Here is a 19,336-nt window from a genome sequence, read left to right on the forward strand (position 1 = left end):
CCAGAGTTTCATTATTAAAGTAGGTTTTAGGTGGGATGTTGGTACCTTGTGACATGACAACTGTTTTCTTGATACTGATTACCATGCCAAACTTGGTGCATGCATCAGAAAACTTATTCAAAACATTTTGACATTGCAGGATTATTACTCATAGTATATTTTCTAGTGCTTTTAGCACTTTCTCCAGGATAGATTCAGTGGGTCTAGCTGCAGAGCTTCAGCCACTTAACTTGGGAGAGTTTTCCACATTTGGGAAATTTACAAGCTATTTAGGCTACATTTTCTTCTTTTTAATTTTACCCCACTTATATTTAGATTACCTTGTACTAATCTAAACACTATCTCCATTCTTGATGATTACACTCTTCCCACTCTTGTTACCATTCCTTCTCACTTCCATAGTTGTTAATATCCAAAGAGCATGCTCTCTCTTATTTCACCCTACCAAGGATAGAGCCATTTCAAGACTACTCCTTTAATACTGACAGTAATAATAATATGTAGCACATCATATAACAATGTGTGTCTTCACAATATTAGCTAAGGGAATATGCTGATGATGTTCATTGACCTGCTCAGGTCACCTTATCAGATGGTCATCAGCCAAGTGGCAATGCAGAGAAGTAATCAGAGAGGTAAGGATTATGTGGGTAGCATTAACATGACACTAGGTTTCAAAATAGTTTCTTCAAGTGGCAGTGGCAACTATGGGAACAGTGAACTATCAGGCCCCCTTTCATTTCTGTAAATCATAAGTTTGGTACACAGAGTTTTGTAGCAGTGTAAAGGTGGACTAAGAAAGGATTCAGGACCATTGTGATGATTAGGATAGGGAGCAGTTAGTGGACAGGGCCTAGCTGCAGAAAAGGCAGCGTAGAAGTAGACAGAGAGGGCTTAAGAAGAAAATCTGTTAGCAGTCAGAAAATGCAGGGTAATTGGGGAAGGATAGTCCAGTGGTTAAGACATGAGGCCAGGACTTGGGAAACTAGGTTACATACCTTGTTCTGTTTCAGTGTGACTGAGCAAGTCACTTAACCTTTGTGCCTCAGTTCCCAGTCTGTAAAATGGGGTAATATGACTTCTCTACCTCACAGCAGCACTTTGAGAATAAATACATTAAAGACTGTAAGGTACTGAGCTACTAAAGAAATGAGGAGCATATATGCAAAATCCAAACTTGACTGAATTCTCCTGTTGTTGGGTCTGGTCTGAGATTTTTAAAAACTGTGTGTATTCTACAATATATGATAAGTTATATACAAAAACACTCACACTTAAAAGGCTATTCGGGTTTTAAAGCCAAGCATTCAAAAGCTAGGAAATGCCTGTGCAACCTTAATTTGTTCCCCTTCTGTGTACGCATTATGACACAGTCTATAGTTGCACTATTACATGCTATTGTTTACAATTTCCTACATTTTTAAAAAGCAAACTGAAAAATCAGAATGCACCATGTGTTTTCACATTGACTTGAAATAGGCCATCAGCAATGTTGGCACCTTTAGATCCAGTACCCAGACCTCTGCCACTTGAGCTAATGGAGTAACTTGTAGTTGAAAGATATTTTCCTCTATGCAGGCAAGTTACTAGACGGAGATGAAACAAGCACTTTGCCAGGGGGTTTCATGGCTGTTTTCTGACAGCAGAGAGCTACTGATACTTGGGAATCTGAGTTCAATTCCAGGTTCTGGAGGGGAGTGTTGTCTACTTGTCAAAAACCCTGTTTGCCACACAACCTGTTGCTGGCCCACTCTACTCCTATCCAATCCCCACCACAATCATTTCTGTGCTCCTGTACCCCACTCCAGTTTCTGTCCCTATCCTCCACATAGCTCTGTCCTTCTTGCCCTCCGTCTCCCCAGCTATTATCTTCTTCCTCTTTCCTGACCCTGTGCACCTCTGCTCTTATCTCTTTCCGGCTCTCGTGTTCTTAATTCTCCCCCACCAGCTCCTGTCCCTGACCTGCTGCGCATGTGATTCCTGTGCTATCCCTGCACTGCCCTGATTCTTGTTCCTGTTCCCCACTCCACACTTCCTCAATGGCCTTTGCATTCCACTCAGGATGTTTCCTCCTTGCTGCCTGGGCACCTGCAGTGAGACTGGGGACAGCATTGAGAGCACAGGAGAAGGTCTCTGTGCTCTCTGTTTTTGATACCTAGTGCCACAGAATCACCCAGCAGCCGGGAGGGCCAAGTCAAGCTCAGCACTGGAGCCTGAGACAAAGCATGCTAAATCACTCTCTGGGGATGGGCCAGGCATAGTGTAGTCTGCCAGTAGAGACTGTGAAGGGACTTGCAGCTTTGTGTATAATTAGGAACATAAAAAGGGCAGTTAGGAGCCTTTCCTTTGCGCTTTAAAAAGCCTCCCCCTTATTTACAAACATGACATATTCTGAACAAAATCTTTGGTGTTGATCATAGCAAATTCGTGGATATTGACCACTCTGATGGGTTACGAAAGCTGTTGCAGATGTTCTACAACTTTTACCAAGGGATCCTTAAAATTTTATTTATCAACCATTCTCTCTTTCAGATTTTCCCATATCTTTGTGCATTGTTGCACTGCACTAATAAACCATAACATAAAATATATTAGCTGTGGATGTTATTTAACATTTAGAAGTGCATATGGTGGTAATGTTCTAATATTCATAACATATTCACAACATGTAAGTGTCATTAAAACACCCCATGTTGCAAAAGTTAGTAATATTTATGTGGTACAGAGTGTAGTTTAAAGTATTTACTATTATTCAGTCTTATTAATCTCTTGTGGAAAGTTCTTAAATAAAACAGAACCATGTAAGCTGCTCTTGCAATTAAAACTACGATAATCAACAAAGAACTATAATTGAACTATGATGCTGTACTGAGTTTCCAGTCAAGAGAGAGAAAGAGGACAATAAAGAAAAGCTTACTGTGAACAATTCTATGTGAAATATCACAAAAATATTCACTGCCAAAAGCTCCATTCAGACTAAGATTCTAATTCTGTGCTTTTGGCTGCAAGGCCTCTGCATGGCTTCTCCAGCTGGGTTGCCACAGAGCCTAATCGTGATTCATGAGCCAAAACTTCTTCTGCTCTGCTCACCCATCTGACACCATACAGCTAATTAGCAGGCAGCAAAAAGTAATCCCTCTCTATCAATCCATGTGCGGAAGATGGCCCAGAGTAATATCATACACTCTGGGGTACATCAAATGGGAAGCCCCTGGAAATGTGTGCAATTTAACCAGATTAACTGGATGAGACCCAGGACAAAGGCTCTTAAACCTGACATTAAGCCTTCTTGAAAAGGCAGAGGAACCAGGGCCGTGGGGAAAGTGGATTTTTGAAGAGCAAGGATAAACATCAGCGCATGAGATTCATATTTTTAACAAGGTCCCCTAACTATCTGAAGGGATCAAACTAGAACATAATTTTGGGATAATTAAATATGCATGGTGAGGCAACTGCATAAATCCAAATTATTTTATTCTTTATTTCTAAGATTAGTCCTCTAAAGGGGAAGGAAAGTAGACGGACTGCATTAATTTGATGCGGCATTCTCTTGAATGTTTGCTGAACAGTAAGCACCACGTTGGAACGATTCACTTTTTTTCCACACCCATCTCATGAGCACAAATTTGCAAGCTAAAAATGCACCAAAAGCAACATGACATTTCTCAGCAATTTAGACTCTTCTGATGTAGATCAGTGGATAAGTCTTCTCTTTACCAAGTAATGTACTTCGTAATTAGGGTCTGGAGTTCAAACCCATCACCTACCAGACTTTGAATACATGGCACAGGGTACTTCTATGTGACTTTCAGAGCTTTCACATCCAATCAACAGTCCAGAAGCTTAAGTGTAATTCAGAAAGGCAAGTTTTCATAGCAGGCATAGCTCAGAACTAAACTGGCTGCATGGGAAACACAAAGGACTCCCTTGTCCAGTTAAAGCCATTTCCTTCCTTCCAACCATGCTGCCAGAAATTGATCCTACAGCTTCTGCTGCCTATATGATAATATGCATACAATTAGTGGAGTGTGGAGAGATTAGCAAAAGGAGGAGAAACTAATTCTTTCTTTCATGCAGAAATGTTGGGGGAAAATGAATCACTCCTCCCTTCATTTGCCCTGCTCCTGTACAGCCAGAAGGTTACAAGGAGTGGGAAGAGAAAAAATAAAAGAAATGCCATGCCAGCAATAAAGGAACTAAGAGAATGTCTCCTCCCACCCCATAGATGCTTGTCTGCTGAGGTGATCAGATGCTGTTTGAGCTAATCTGTTTGATTTAGTGGCTACAGCAAAAGACAGAGTCTAGACTACTGGTTGTACCCCAGGTTGCTACTGCCTCACACTGTTACCTAGGACCACTCATCTCTATGCTTCTGTGATTAATGCGTGATGTTCACATAAGAATATCATTACTCTATTTGTATTACAATAATAAGCAAAAGGCATTTCCTTGTATAAATATAGATAGTTGCTTAGCATTATTCGTGAGCCATGTCTTTTTTCCTTGCAGAGATTCTCATAACTCCATGCTCTGTCCTCTTAGCAATGGAAGGTGAAAACTCATGGTCTGTAGGACTCTCTTGAGGTTAGAGTTAAAGCGCTCTCCTTTCTCTCTCTATTATCCCCTTCACACTCTGCACAGGATGCACCTAGTTTCCTATCTGGAACACAAGTGCTTTGATGGCCTTCCTGCTGTTGAATCCTGCCTCTGGTCACAAAGAGTAGGATTGATTTATCTTAACAATACTGCATGTGTGAATAGTGATGCATAAATTACTCCTCCCTCCCCCCCCTGCGCCTTTCTATTGCTGTCATCCTTCAAGGTTAAGACTTTCCACTGCAGTCACAAGATAGGCACAATCAGCTAACGTGGATGGAGACTGGGTAGCACCAAAGTGAATGGGCCAGGAACTGGTAGGTCTTAAAACAACAGCCCCTATTTTATTCATGTTTCTAACCTTTTCCCACATCCTTAATCATCGCACATGTGGTAGACAGATCTTAGCAGTTCTTGAGATTTAATACATTTGCCATATTTTCAATTACTAATTTTTAGTGGTCTTTTTGGGGGGTGGCGGTAGAAGGAAGGGAAATGCTGACATTGGTTATTTTCAGTGGTTATGAATTGGGAAGTGGATTATGGGTCACTGGGTCTCTATACTTTTTTCATATTTGCATATCTGTATTGTTTTTCATTTGGGGTTTATAGAATATATTTAAAACTAGGTGAGGAAGGCCATGCTGGCAGTATGGTGAGGGTTGGGAGCAAGATGAGAGGCCATATGCATGCATTTCATGAGCTCAAGCAAGATTGCAGACCCCCTTTCTTGCTCTTTCACACAGCCATCTCTGAAATTGCGTTTATGACTGGGCTGTTAACAGTTAATCAATTTATTGACAAAGTTTTAAAAGAAATGACAGTAAAAAGAGTCAGTTAAAAAGGGAGAAAAAAAGCATGTCAGAAAAATGGCAACCTTATTTAAATAAAAATGTGGTATGACTCCAAAATCATTTGCGAGTTATAGTGTGTAATAAGAATAAAGATTTGCTGCTGACTGCTAAATTGGTGAGCAGGAGCTTACATTCCAGGGTGACAGGAACATTAGCTAAATAATAGAGAATGTATTGCCATCACACATTGATACAGCATCACAATATAAATTCAAGATGCCATGTTATGATTAGTTTCTAGTCTCTTTGGCTCCATGGACTATTGAAGTTGCTTAGCTTCCAGCTGTTAACATTTGTATACCACTGGTTTAGAGTATTAACTGTTTATTGGCCAGCTAGAGAGGGCACACTATTCACTGGTTAACTCTGACAGGTTCACTGAAGTTGAAGGATATAGTTCAGAAAATGCATCTAATCAATAACTTACAGAGATGCTAATAGACTACTTATGGTGCTTCCTGAAATGGTTTTGTATTTTTTCCCTATCAATACATTTTGTTAACCATTATTTTGCTAATGAGCTGATTATATAAAGTATTCAGTCTTCTCTACTTATGTCTGGAGAGGACAAATGGCTTAATTATACTAAAATGTAGTAATTTTTAAGACAGTCTTTGAATAAATCCATAGGAGACTGAGAAAAAGCCCTGCTGTTTTCTATAGAAACTTTTAAAAGACATTATTTTTGGAGGAGAAATAGAGACTTTAAAAGAAAACACCAGAACTTCTTAATAAATTCCAGCACCATTACACCTTGATTAAAAACTGAAGTGGTGTTTTTCTTAAGGAAAAAAAAAACACTTTTCCATAACGCACCTAACAGAACTTACTAATGAGCCCAGAGCCTGCCTTTTTGTGCTGACTGAATTTTGCTGGCAGATACACATGGAGAGGGAACACAGTGAATATCTTTAAAAGGCTTTGCAGAAGGCTTTGCCTCTGCATTTTAGACAAAGTGACACTAAGTACGATAAAAGAAAACTTACTCTTCACAAAATGGCAATCTCCAATGACTAAAGCCAGAACCTCTGAGCTGCACACTGGGGGAGGTGTGCTTTAAGGGATTAGTAAATAAATTAGTAATTAGTAAGATGATATTCACTTATAAGATACTGGTTCAAATATAGCCAACTTAGAGAGCCACCAGGAGCCATGACTACCTCTTTAGTTGTGTCCCTGAAAGAAGTTTATTATGGCAGGTTGATTTCTAATTATTAACCTCACTAAAGAAAAACTCACCCCCTTACTGGCTATTTGGACAGAAAGAGAGAGAGAGAGAGAAAGAGAGAGAATGAAAAGTGGAGGAATGTTTCACACTGAAAAGTGGCTTCTCTAGGATGGGACCATATGTGGAAACTTGCATTGCCAGTGCCTGCGTTATGGTGTGCCCGTGTTTTTGATGAGCACAAGACAGCTCTGCAGCGTGTTAAACCAGCATCATTTCTATTTATGCACTAATAATTAAGCAGATATGACAATGACAGAGGAAATTATGACTAGTGATACAGGAGTTTATCCTTGGGAGAGGTTTCAGAGTAGCAGCCGTGTTAGTCTGTATTCGCAAAAAGAAAAGGAGTACTTGTGGCACCTTAGAGACTAACAAATTTATTTGAGCATAAGCTTTTGTGAGCTACAGCTCACTTCATCGGATGCTGTAGTTCACGAAAGCTTATGCTCAAATAAATTTGTTAGTCTCTAAGGTGACACAAGTACTCCTTTTCTTTTATCCTTGGGAGAGTACATTTAGCAGTGTGGAGAAGCTGGAGCATTTTTGAGGGTAGAGCTTAGAGAAGTGGGAGTATTTTGAATTTCAATTCTGCAGCCTGCCTCTGATACACTACGACCCTGTGTTAGGACTGTTTGCTGTGTATTCATCACAGACAGAAAGTTGTCAGGTATAGCAAAATTCCCCTTGATTATCATAGAATATCAGGGTTGGAAGGGACCTCAGGAGGTCATCTAGCCCAATCCCCTGCTCAAAGCAGGACCAATCCCCAATTTTTGCCCCAGATCCCAAATGGCCCCCTCAAGGATTGAACTCACAACCCTAGGTTTAGCAGGCCAATGCTCAAACCACTGAGCTATCCCTCCTCCCTCCCAAACTATACCTACAAGTCATATTTAGGTTTCTGCTCCACATTCAGCTTTTTTCTTCCACTTATATGTGACAGTGGGTAGAATCTACCTCATTTATGCTTTCAACTTTTTTTTACTATGCTCACATACTGCATTCCAATAAGCTTCATTTGGAAAACAGACATACCATCTCTCTATTCTTTGCCTCTGTTTCCGTATATTGGCCTGTTGGACAGTTGGTTGGGTATTAGGCATCTTTGATCAGTTGCCAACTTCTAATTAAGAATGTGTGTCTTGTGCCTTGAACTCAGTCTGGGTGATCTGAGGTCGAACTGGTCCCTTCTAATGCAAACCCAGAAAAGAGCAACCCTCTAAAAAGAGGGAGCATTTGCAGTGTTTGGCTGCTGTCCACATCAATTTGTTGTAAAATATGGTGTTTTGCCATATGGAAAAGAAGCATTTTTACTCAAGTGGACGAAAAGAGACATTTATAATTTGTACTGCCAGCCCTTCTCAGTGTCGGATTGGGCCTTCAGGCATGGGTATATAAGGTGCACCATTCCAGAAATAGACCCAGGAGACATTGGGTCTCACAGACACACCCCTCAGACAATTCCCTCCCCTATTTCTCCTGCTCAGTCCAGAAGGGTATCACATTTTTTGTAGGCCTATACCAACAGAAAATGTAGACCCCACCCTCCTGCAGTGCCTATGGGAGTCCTTTGCTTCTGGAGATAGGCTCATTCCCAAGAGCTCCTGTTCTCCTGCCACGAGCTGAAGTGTTTAGAGGAGGCAGCTGGCTGGAGCCTGGTGAAAGCAGTGAATGCTCCTGAGGTGTGGGGAGAAAGGAAGTTACATTACAATGAAATACAGGGAGCAAACGAAACCAAGGTAACTTTGGGCTGCATTGACAAAGGCATCACAACACAGACCAGGAAGAAAATAATCCCCTGCCATGTGGCTCTGTTGAAAATGAATCTTGAATTCAGTCCTGGTCAACTTGTTCCCCAAAAACTGAAGTGAATTCAGAAACCAACAACATAAAATATCAAAGGGCTGTAGGGACAGATTTGTGAGAAAGAATTGAAAAGCATGAAATATGTACCGCATGGCTTGATGAAGTGAGGATTAAGGTGGTATCACTGGGCATAATGGGATGAAATAGATCAAAGGGAAATTTAAGCTAAATATCAAAAAGTATCCTAAGAATTATTATTATTAAGGTAGCACCCTACCACTCGTAAGGCATTTTCCAAGAAATCCAGAAGGACTGGTCCCTTACCAAAGAGCAACAGGTAAGTAGAAAGAGGTGAGTGGAAATGACAAATATATATTTTTTCTTTATTTAATTATGAGAGCTGCTTGAATCAGTAGTAATGTCAACAAAATGGAAAAAACACTGAGGATTTTTTTTTTTTGCAAAATTTTCCACATATTTCAACCAACTGTATAGTTGAATTTTTTAAATTTTGAATTTTTTAAATTTCAAATTTTGACCAAAAACCACCCAGGGAAAACTTTTCAATGTTTTAATAATATTTTCCCCCATTTGATGATCAACTCTACTTATTATACCCTTCAGCTAGATTCGCTGTGGGCAGCACAGCAGAAGTCGGCCTTCAAGGGCCTCCATTATTGTCTGCTAAGCACATGAGAATGTACTGGACTGGAAAATCTTGCATTAACAGTAGAATGGGTGGTATTTTCCATCTCTAATATCATCTGTTCTAAATAGATTCTATATTGTCTTTAAGCACTACATTCTTTGTATGTTATAGAGAAATGCCAAATAATTATTAACTGGATGCCATTTAAAAGTGACACATACAATTTCAATGAGTAAAATAAGTATGTATTACTTACAAAAGTTGTATTTTCCAATAATAACGTGGTTGTATTTGTTTCTATGTTCAGTTTAACAACATGTCCATTCCTATTTTTATATACCACTTCTGTATCTGCAACAATAAAGGCATTATCAATTAGCAAAAACACTGAGTATTTAATACAACTGCAGAGACAACAGGCATATTTAATAAACAAAATAACTGGAAGACACATTGATACTTTAAAATGTGTGCAAACGGACTGAGGAATGAACCTCATTCATAATATCTATTTTGTTTGCTTGTTTTGAGATCATGAAATAGATCAAATTGTTTATGCCTCAAATCCTGTTCATCTGATTCAAGGGGAACAATCATCAATGGGGTCATTCCTGTGAGTTCAGAGAGTAAACCTCCTGTGAGCAAAGCAAGTACAATTACGCACATGGTTTCAAGACTGAAAATTGCTCACGTGAACATCCCTGTAACACAAGTAGATTCATTAAAGTCGATGAACGACTCACATGAAGAAGAGCCTTTCTAGTGGGTAAGGTTTTGCAGGACAAAACCTGGACATTCTATTTCTCATATGAATGCTTTTGTTACACTTCTGTCCTTTTTCTTTAAATAAGTCTGCTGCCCTATCACTGTAAGTGATACTATCACTACAGGTAATGGGCAGCAGACATATTTAAAGGAAAAGGACAGAAAAATAATAAAAGCATTTAGGTTCTCTCTCATTTCACTAATTTATAAATACTGAAGGAATCAACCACTACAATTTAATAAATTGCAGTCAGACTATATCTTACATTTTTCTGTTCTGTATTCCGGTTAGGAATAGATGATGCAACATGAGTAAATCAAATACTGAAGGAATCAACCACTACAATTTAATAAATTGCAGTCAGACTATATCTTACATTTTTCTGTTCTGTATTCCGGTTAGGAATAGATGATGCAACATGAGTAAATCAAAGGAATAAGTTACACTACACTGCCAGAGAAGGATTAAGACATATATCTGATCTGATCTGTTACAGTATGTTTACTTGTAACATAAATTTTAAAAAATAATGTTAAAGTCTGCAATGTGAGAAAATCGTCTCTCAACAACTTGTTCTACTTTTAGTTACCATAATAAAAAACAATTTATACAAACATATTCAAACTACAGACAAAACTATAATATATAACAGGTACATTAACTGTGATTATTATGAAAGCATATGGATTAAGAAAGGTATGTCAGCCTTAACTTTCAAACCCAAGGTTTTGTCTAACATATCTTTACGATTAAAAAGAGATGCCAGGATGAAATTCTAACCTCCCCCAACATTGAAATTGATGGGAGTTTTACTACTGTCTTCAACAGATCCAGCATTCACCCTTAGGTTTGCCTTTTTATTTTTGAAGGAAATCTAAGGCTGCAATACATTTACAGAAACTGTTACATCAGTGTTTTTAAATACTTGAGGATATAACCCAATGAAGTTTGTGAGTAAAATCATAGGGCTAGATTTCGACTAGCCCTAACACACCTGCAAAAAGGGAGAAAGACCCTAGCTTCCTGGCTTTGATGAAACCTTTCCTGCAGATACAATATTTAACCAAGTATAACTCCTTTGTTATAAATATCTGGAAAGCAGGACTTATAATGAAAGTTCTTAAGTAAACCTATAGGAAAGGCTAAAAATGATGCTGAAATAGAAAAAAGAACACCACTAACTCACTGTAATGTCTGAGAAACTCATTACAGATTACTGAATTTTATGAACTAGCAAGCAAACGTGACTTGGGAGAAAAAAATCAAGGTTACAGCATCACAAAATATGCTTTATTTATTCATTTAGAGAAACCTAGTTTAGTACTGACTGGCAGTACAGAAATTCAGAGTGTATAATACTGGTGAATGTGCTCTAGTAGGATTTGTGAAATTAATGAAGTTTAATTAGGAGACTAATGTAATATTCTATCTTTGTTGATGTGGGATTGATAGAGTTTTGGGCAGGATTATTGTATCTGTGGTTCAGACGTGAAGCTAAGTAAGGTTGTGAAGTAAAGAATTAATAGCTGTAGTTCTAAAAAAGAACATGATACATTTTTAATAAGAGACAATGCTTTGCAGGCAGCTATTGTTCACAGCTTCCTTGCAAGCCAGTAATACCTTCATAATATACTGGCATGCAAAGATTTAAAATGTATATTATTTTTGTCATTTGTACTTCAGTAGCATGGAATAGCCCCAACTAAGTCTAGAGCCCCATAGTAATAGTCAATGTTATATAGCAAGACCTGGTGCCTGGCTTGAAGAATTTAAAATGTATATACACAAGTCACACACAAGATGGGGGAAAGGATTCCACTGTCCAGCTGCCGTAGTGAATTTAAAAACAAAACAAAAAAACCCTTTGATGTTCCATTAACAACTACCTCATAGGGTCCTGGTTCACGACTAGAGCTCCTAGGCCCTAGTGCAATGCCACCTAACAGCAGCATTGGGATGTACCTGATTCAACATGGAGCACCTTTAATTTAATTAACCATTTCCTGATTCCTCACATACATCAGGCAATACATACTTCGAAGGCTATGCTTTGGGGCCCAATCCTACATAGACATAGGCACATGAATAATTTTACTCATGTTAAGAACCCTCACCTGAGTTAAAACTATTCATGTGAGCAAAGCTAAATCAGTACATAAGTGTTTACAAGATCAGCTACAATATGTCACCCCAGAAGTCCATTTAACCAAAGATACATGGCATGTGAGGCAGCAGTGAAATGGTCAACTGTCTAAATGAAGATTAATTTAAGAGTTTATTTTTATTTGTAGAGTTGGAAAATAATGTAATCCTAGTGGTTAGCAAAGAGAACTGAAAGTCAGGACTTCTCAGACTGAACATTCCTGGATGTTGACTGCACCTTAGTCTTCCATCTGCATATTGGATATAATTATACTTTAGCGGACAAGAATTAATTAAATGAATATCTATAAAGTGCTTTGAGATCCTCAGAAAGCATGTTACATAAAAACACTGCATAAGTGTTAAATGTAAGTATAGTAATCATGGGCAATCATCATTAATTTATATGAAAGTGCCAATCCAATGAATGACACTTTGTATGATAAAGAACACTTAGCAGACTAGATAATGGAGCAGATGATGGCCATTCAACATAATGAAGATATTTTTATTGGTAGCTAAAATGTAAGAGTGAAGTGGAAGAGAGGACTATAAGATCACACAGACATGTAGGTTAGTTCTTACATAGTGTGATGGTTCTTGATGGGTCTAGATTCTCTGAACATTTATTTTGGTCAAATAAAGGCTAGATTATCATAGTTCTCACACAGCTGTGCAGGGGAGTAAGGACACCAGTTCTAATTCTGACCATATGGGGAGAGCAGAGGTTGTGCTTGATACTCATCCTAAGGAAATGGACAAGGATGGGGTGCAGATGGGAAAGGAGCTCTAGCTCCAAAAGAGTCCCTTTCCCCCTTCTATAGGATGTAAGCCTGTGTTACTTGGGGCTGGGTATCCATACAATGAGAGCAGAGGAAGACACATGAAGCACCCCACAGTGGTGAGACACAAAAGGTGAAATCCTGGCTCACTAAAGTCAATGGCAAAACCCACTGATTTTAACAGAGACAAGATTTGACCCTAAATATATCCTTTTTGCCATACTTGCATCTGCATTTTCCTATTTTTATGTATAAATTAAAGAAAAAATATTTTTAAAAAATTCATTGGTACTACAGCAAGATTTACAACTTGCATCTTACTCAGTAGCAGGTGATACACCCCATTTGGAAAAAAAGGAAGGAACGTAATAAAACAGATGTATCCAATGACTGTGCATTCATCTGAAAACCAAATGAAGCAGATCTTTCATAAAATGTGGTGTTATGGGACAGAAAGAAGAATGTTAAAGAATATGAACAATTTGTAGCAAATGCTAGCAATCCATGTTACTCCAGCCTCTGTCTATGCTGGAAGAGCAGATTGCAAAACATTATAGGGAACAGCGGATGGGGAAGGCTTTAGCCATTAAATCCAGTTGGAATTCACATAAGGAATTTAAATTATATTTTTGGATGCAGATTTCAATGTCATGAATTTAGCCATCACATTGTGATGCAATTACAAAATATGCAAAGGCACAGCCCCAATATTTCTAAACTACGGAGGCATTTTTTACATTAATAAAATTTTAGTAGTGCCCATGTTTTCATTTGTGCCATTCAGCTAAAGCTTTGAGATGAGCCTGGCGAGAAATGGCAGTGAAGTGACAGTGTGACAAATGAGGCTCACCAATTCTAAAGGTTCTGCTAGTGTTACTGGCAAGAGGCACAGATCTACCATGTGCCTGGTCTGATACGTATTGTTCCATAAAGCGTCGAAGACAAAATATCACAAAATGCAGAGCAATAAATCTAGAAACCCTCCATATTCTTTCAACACACAAATAAATAGTCCCCTCTAAAAATTCACACTCCCACTTTACTGCTTTTTCTATACTGTTCCACTTTTTAAATGCCATGGACCTAATTTTCAGGCACCTGCAGTTCCCATTGGCTTCACTTGACATTGTGAACACTCAGCCTGTTTGAAAATCAGTCCCTGTTCAATTCTACTTAAAAACAATTTGCTGTTTGAAGGGGAAAATGGGCAAGATTCTGTTCTGAGTTATACTTCTATCACTTGAAATAAAGTCACTAGAATTATACCAGGGTAAAAATACAGTTTGAGCTAATTGACTAATTATTTTAGATATAAATAATAAACTAAAACCCAGAGATTAAATGAATTGAGCTTTAGATAATTAGCTGCATCCAATTTAATATTTCACTGTGTTCAAACAACTCTTTCACTATTTCAGTTAGTCATGGTAAGTGTTACTCATGGCATGCTCCCTGATAATCCAAAATAGTATAATAACTGGAATTCTTGAATGATACTTTTCCTCAGTGCTATATTTTGGAGATATAGTGTGGACCCGGACTTTAAAAACAGCTGTGATAGGGTGCTTCACAGTATGCACTGAAAATGTCATGGCTGTGTGTAGAAAGTGCAGGTTTGGAAACCCCCCTTACTTCCCAGGCTGATTGAGTACGACTCCGCAGAGGTAGTACTCTCATAAAACTATTGCTGCTGGCCAGTAATTTCACCTCCCTCATTCAATATCCATTCCCACTCTTGGAAACTAGCCAGCAGTGCAGCTTTTGGGAGAAAAGTTCAGAAATATTAATTAAGAGCCAGATTCTGCCATCCTTACTCATGATGAGTAAAAGTGAGGAAGTGCATCAGAATCCAGCCCTAGACTGTAGCACTGTATTACCAAAGCAGTCATCTAATTAAACTTCTGAGGTGTAACTTCCAGCCAGGGTAGACCTACGCACACGAGGTTTGATTGAGCTAGTGTTATAAAAATGGATGTGTAGGCATAGTGGCACAGGCAGCAGCATGGGCTAGCCACCCTAATACATAGTTAGGGTGTCAAGCGGCCCGAGCCACCACGTGGGCTATTGCAGCTACACTGTTTTATTTTTAGTAGGTTAGCTCAATTAAAGCTAGCGCATGTACATTTACCCCCGCTGCAGATGAGACCTCCAGTGGCAGTGTAGACTATCCAGAGTCCAAACAATAGCATTGTAGCATTACTCTAAGCAGGTGCTTTGCACATTCTCCTTTTCCAGGTCTCCCAAAATTAACACTCATCGTTCCCTTTCTCCATAGAAATCCATGTTTACTGACATGTAAAAGTCAGTGCAATTGCCCCCATTTACACAGGGCTGAATTTGGATCCTACATATACGAAACTAGGCAAAATTCCACAAATATATCAGTTATTTCTCTCTCAGAACCAACATTTTCCTCATTGTTATTATAACTGTATCTTGAGGCTGCAACTGAGTTTAGGGCCCCTCTGAGCTAGAAACTGTACAAACATATAATAAGAGACAATTCTTGCCCAAGAGATTTTATAATACTAAAAAGGACAGATAAGGGGACTAAGGGAAACAGATACGCAGAGGTGAAATGATTTGCTTGAGGTCATGCAGCAGGACAGTAGCAGAGCTAGGAATAGCACCCATGCCTCCTGATTTTTCAGTCCAGTGCCCTATCTACTAGGCCACAACTGCCTTCCATACCAATATGTCTCCTACGTTCATTCAGTACTGCCAGTGCTTGGAGCTTGTCCCTTTTAATTCTCTATGTCCTTCTGCAGGGCCTGGTTTGTGCTTGCCAGGAAAAAAACACAGACGTGTACAACCGAATAAGTACACAAGCCTACCAATTTTTCAAAGATTCAAAAGAATTCCCAAATTACCATAAACTTGCTAACTGTGCACTGCAACTGGAAGAGCTGAGATTGAGCCAGACATGAGTCAGTTGTGCACATACAAAGATAAATTACTGTTAAAATCAGTGTGAAAACAACTATGGAAGAACATACAGTAAGGTTTGGATTATTTGGGGATAACAACGATTTATTTCACAATAAATAATTCGGAAAAGTAATAGGGCTGTGTCCTCAACAGGGATAAATTGGTTTGGTTCCATTGACTTCAACAGATAGGATCTGACCCATTAGGGATAATGAGTTATTAATGCTAATAGTTAAGAGGCAAGAAAAAGCACGGTCTTGTAATAAAGACAGTGGACAGGAACTCTGGGCATATATGCCTCATTCTTGGCTTCACTTCATATTTCTTATACAACATGGAAAATCCCAGCTCAAAAGACTTGCCCCAAAGGAATATAAGAGAGGACTGGAGCATAAGGAGCAGGAGAGGACTGCAGTGGCACAACCCAGAGGAGGAAATGGCTCCTCCACAGGGTGGAAGCTGACTGCTGGTTACTTCTAGCAGCAGGCTGTGCTCACCCATGCTCCCAATCCATCATTCATAGACATAACAAAATGGCATGTTGCCTTGTCAAACGGGGATGAGGAATCTCCCCCAAAAAGCGGAGGAGGAGAAGCCATATACTCCCAAGGCTGGAAGGATTGTGGCCACCACTCCCAAAAATAAATAAAGGGTGGTGGTGGTTGGTAACTCCCTTCTAATGGGGACAGAGGTATCTATCTTCTGGCTTGACATGGCAGCCTGGGAGGTGTGCTGCCCGCCGCAGGCACATATCAGACATTATGGAAGAATTGCCAAGGATCATCTGGCTCTCTGACAACTACACCATGTTGGATACCATGTATCCATGCAGACACTAACAATACTGAGCAGATCAGAAATGACTCCCAGGCTCTGGGAGTGAGGGTGAAGGAGTTGGGAGAGCAGATGGTGTTCTCACTGATCCTTCAATTCCAGGGCCCCTGGCAGAGACAGACACATCCTGGAGATGAATCCCTGGCTAAGTAGATGGTGTTTCCCTTGACCATGGGGTCCTGTTCTGAAAAGAAGGATGGATGAGCAGAGATAGGGTCCCCCAAGGGGAAGAGTATCTTCAGACACAGGCTAAAACAGTGGGCTTTCAGCTAGGCTCAATGGAAGGAGGAGACAAAAATCACAGGTAAGTCCAAAACGTGGAAAGCTGGGTGAAGGGGCAAAATCTGGTGGGAACATGGGCAATCATAGCAAGAACAAAGGGACAAGAAGGAAATTAGAGGCAAAATCAAACAAACATCTTAGATGTCTTTGTTCTAATACAAGACATATGAGGGATAAATGGGAAGAACTAGAAATATTAGAGAATAATTACAATTATGACAATTGGCATCACAGAAACTTGGTGAGATAATTCACATGACTGGAATATTGATATTAAATACCTGTACAGCTTGTTCAGGAAGGACAGACAGGAAAAAAAGGGAGGAGATGTTGCCTTGTATATCAAAGATGTATATATTTGTACTGAAGTTGAGACAGAAGTGGGAGGCAGACCAGTTGTAAGTCTATGGGTAAGGACAAAAGGGGAAAAAACAAGGGTGATGTCATGGTAAAGGTCTACTATAGAGCACCTATCCAGGAAGAGGTGGAAGAGTTCAAACTAACAAAGTTATCCAAAGTACAGGATTTGGTGGTGATAGGGGACTTCAACTACCCAGACATCTGTTGGGAAAATACAGCAGGGCACTTATTATCCAACACATTAATAGAATGCACTGGAAACAACTTTTTACTATAGAAGGAGGACAAAGCAATTAGTGGAAAGGCTGTTCTAGAATTAATTCTACTCGGGAGGAACTGGTTGAAAGTTTGAAGATGGAAGGCAGCTTGGGTGAAAGCGATCATGAAATGAGAGAGTTCATGATTCTAAGGAGTGGTAGGAGGGAAAACAGCACAATGAAGACAACGGACTTGAAGAAGTCAAATGTTAGCAAACTCAGAAAACTAGTAGGTAAGATTCCCCTGGGAAGCAAGTCTGAGGCGAAAAAAAGAGTTCAGGAGTTGACACTTTTGTAAAAAAACATTATTAAGGGTGCAAGAGCAAACTATCCCAATGCATAGCAAAGATTGGAAGTATAGTAAGAGACCACCCTGTCTTAACCAAGAAATCTTCAATAATCTGAAACTCAAAAGAATCATACACAATATAGAAACTAGGTCAAATTATGAAGGATTAATATAAAAAAAGCAACACAAGCATGGACAAAATTAGAAAGGCACAAAACAAATTAAACTATCTCGGGAAGAAGGGTAACAAGAAAACATTAAATAAATATATGGGAAACAAGAGGAGGCCAAGAACCGGGTAGGACCATTACTCAATGAGGAGGGACAGAAAATAATAGAAAACACAGCAAAACCCGAAATGTTAAATGCCTTTTTATTTTCCAGTTTTCACCAAAAATGTTAGCAATGATTGGATGATTAACAGAATGAACATCAGTGTAAATGAGGTAGGATCTGAGCCTAAAATAGGGAAAGAACAAGTTAAGAATTACTTAGACAAGTTAAATGTCTTCAAGTCAGTAGGGCCTGATGCAATACATCCTAGAATATTTAAGGAACTGGCTGGAGAGATCTGAGCCATTAGTAATGATCTTTGTGAACTTGTGGAGGACAGGATAAATCCTACAGGAACAGAAAAGGGCAAATATAGAACTTATCTATAAAAAGGGGAATAAGGATAACCCAGGGAATTATAGACCAGTCATCTTAACTTCACTCCCCAGAAAGATAAGGGGGCAAATAATCAAACAATCAATTTGTAAGAACCTAGAAGATAATAAGGTGGTAAGTAATAGTCAGCATGGATTTATCAAAAACAAATCATGTAAAGAACAAATAATATACTTCTTTGACAGGATAAGAAGCCTTGTAGATGGCAAGGGGGAAGCAGTAGATGTGATATATCTTGACTTTAGTAAGGCTGTTGGTACTGTCTCACATGACTTTCCCATAAACAAAATAGGGTAATATATCCTAGATGAACCTACTATAAGATGTGTGCACAACTAGTTGGAAAACCATTCTCAGAGAGCAATTATCAATGGTTGCTAGTCCAGTTCTTTTTAATATCTTCATAAATGATTTGGATAATTGCATAGAGGATACACTTCTAAAGTTTGCAGACAGTATGAGCTGGAGGGGTTGCAAGTGCTTTGGAGAACAGGATTAGAATTCAAAATGATCTTGAAATACTGGAGAAATGGTCTGAAATAAACAGGATGAAATTCAATAAGAAGAAATGCGAAGTACTACACTTAGGAAGGAATAATCAATTGCACAAATACAAAATGGGAAATGACTGCCTAGGAAGGAGTACTTCAGAAAAGGATCTGGAGGTTATAGTGGATCACAAACTAAATTGTGAGTCAACAATGTAATACTGTCACACGAAAGAAGCAAACACCATTCTGGAATGTATTAGCAGGAGTTTAGTAAGCAAGACATCAGAAGTAATTCTTCCATTCTACTCAGCATTGATAAGGCCTCAACTGTAGTACTGTGTCCAGTTCTGGGCACCACATTTTGGAATAGATAGACTAATAAGACGAAGTCCAGAAAAGAGCA

General features: G+C 39.1%; 1 protein-coding gene across 2 annotated transcripts in view; it reads right to left on the reverse strand.

The window, feature by feature from the left end:
- Positions 1-19,336, reverse strand: part of DPP10 (dipeptidyl peptidase like 10) — a 436,765-nt gene that overhangs the window by 196,248 nt on the left and 221,181 nt on the right. For both annotated transcript variants that reach the window (XM_043505016.1, XM_038422353.2), the window contains exon 4: positions 9,390-9,484. In XM_043505016.1, the coding sequence (XP_043360951.1) occupies positions 9,390-9,484 (95 nt within the window). The remainder of the gene's footprint in view (positions 1-9,389; positions 9,485-19,336) is intronic.

Source organism: Dermochelys coriacea, chromosome 11 (assembly GCF_009764565.3).
Source record: "Dermochelys coriacea isolate rDerCor1 chromosome 11, rDerCor1.pri.v4, whole genome shotgun sequence".
In the NCBI taxonomy this organism is placed as follows: Eukaryota; Metazoa; Chordata; order Testudines; family Dermochelyidae; genus Dermochelys; species Dermochelys coriacea.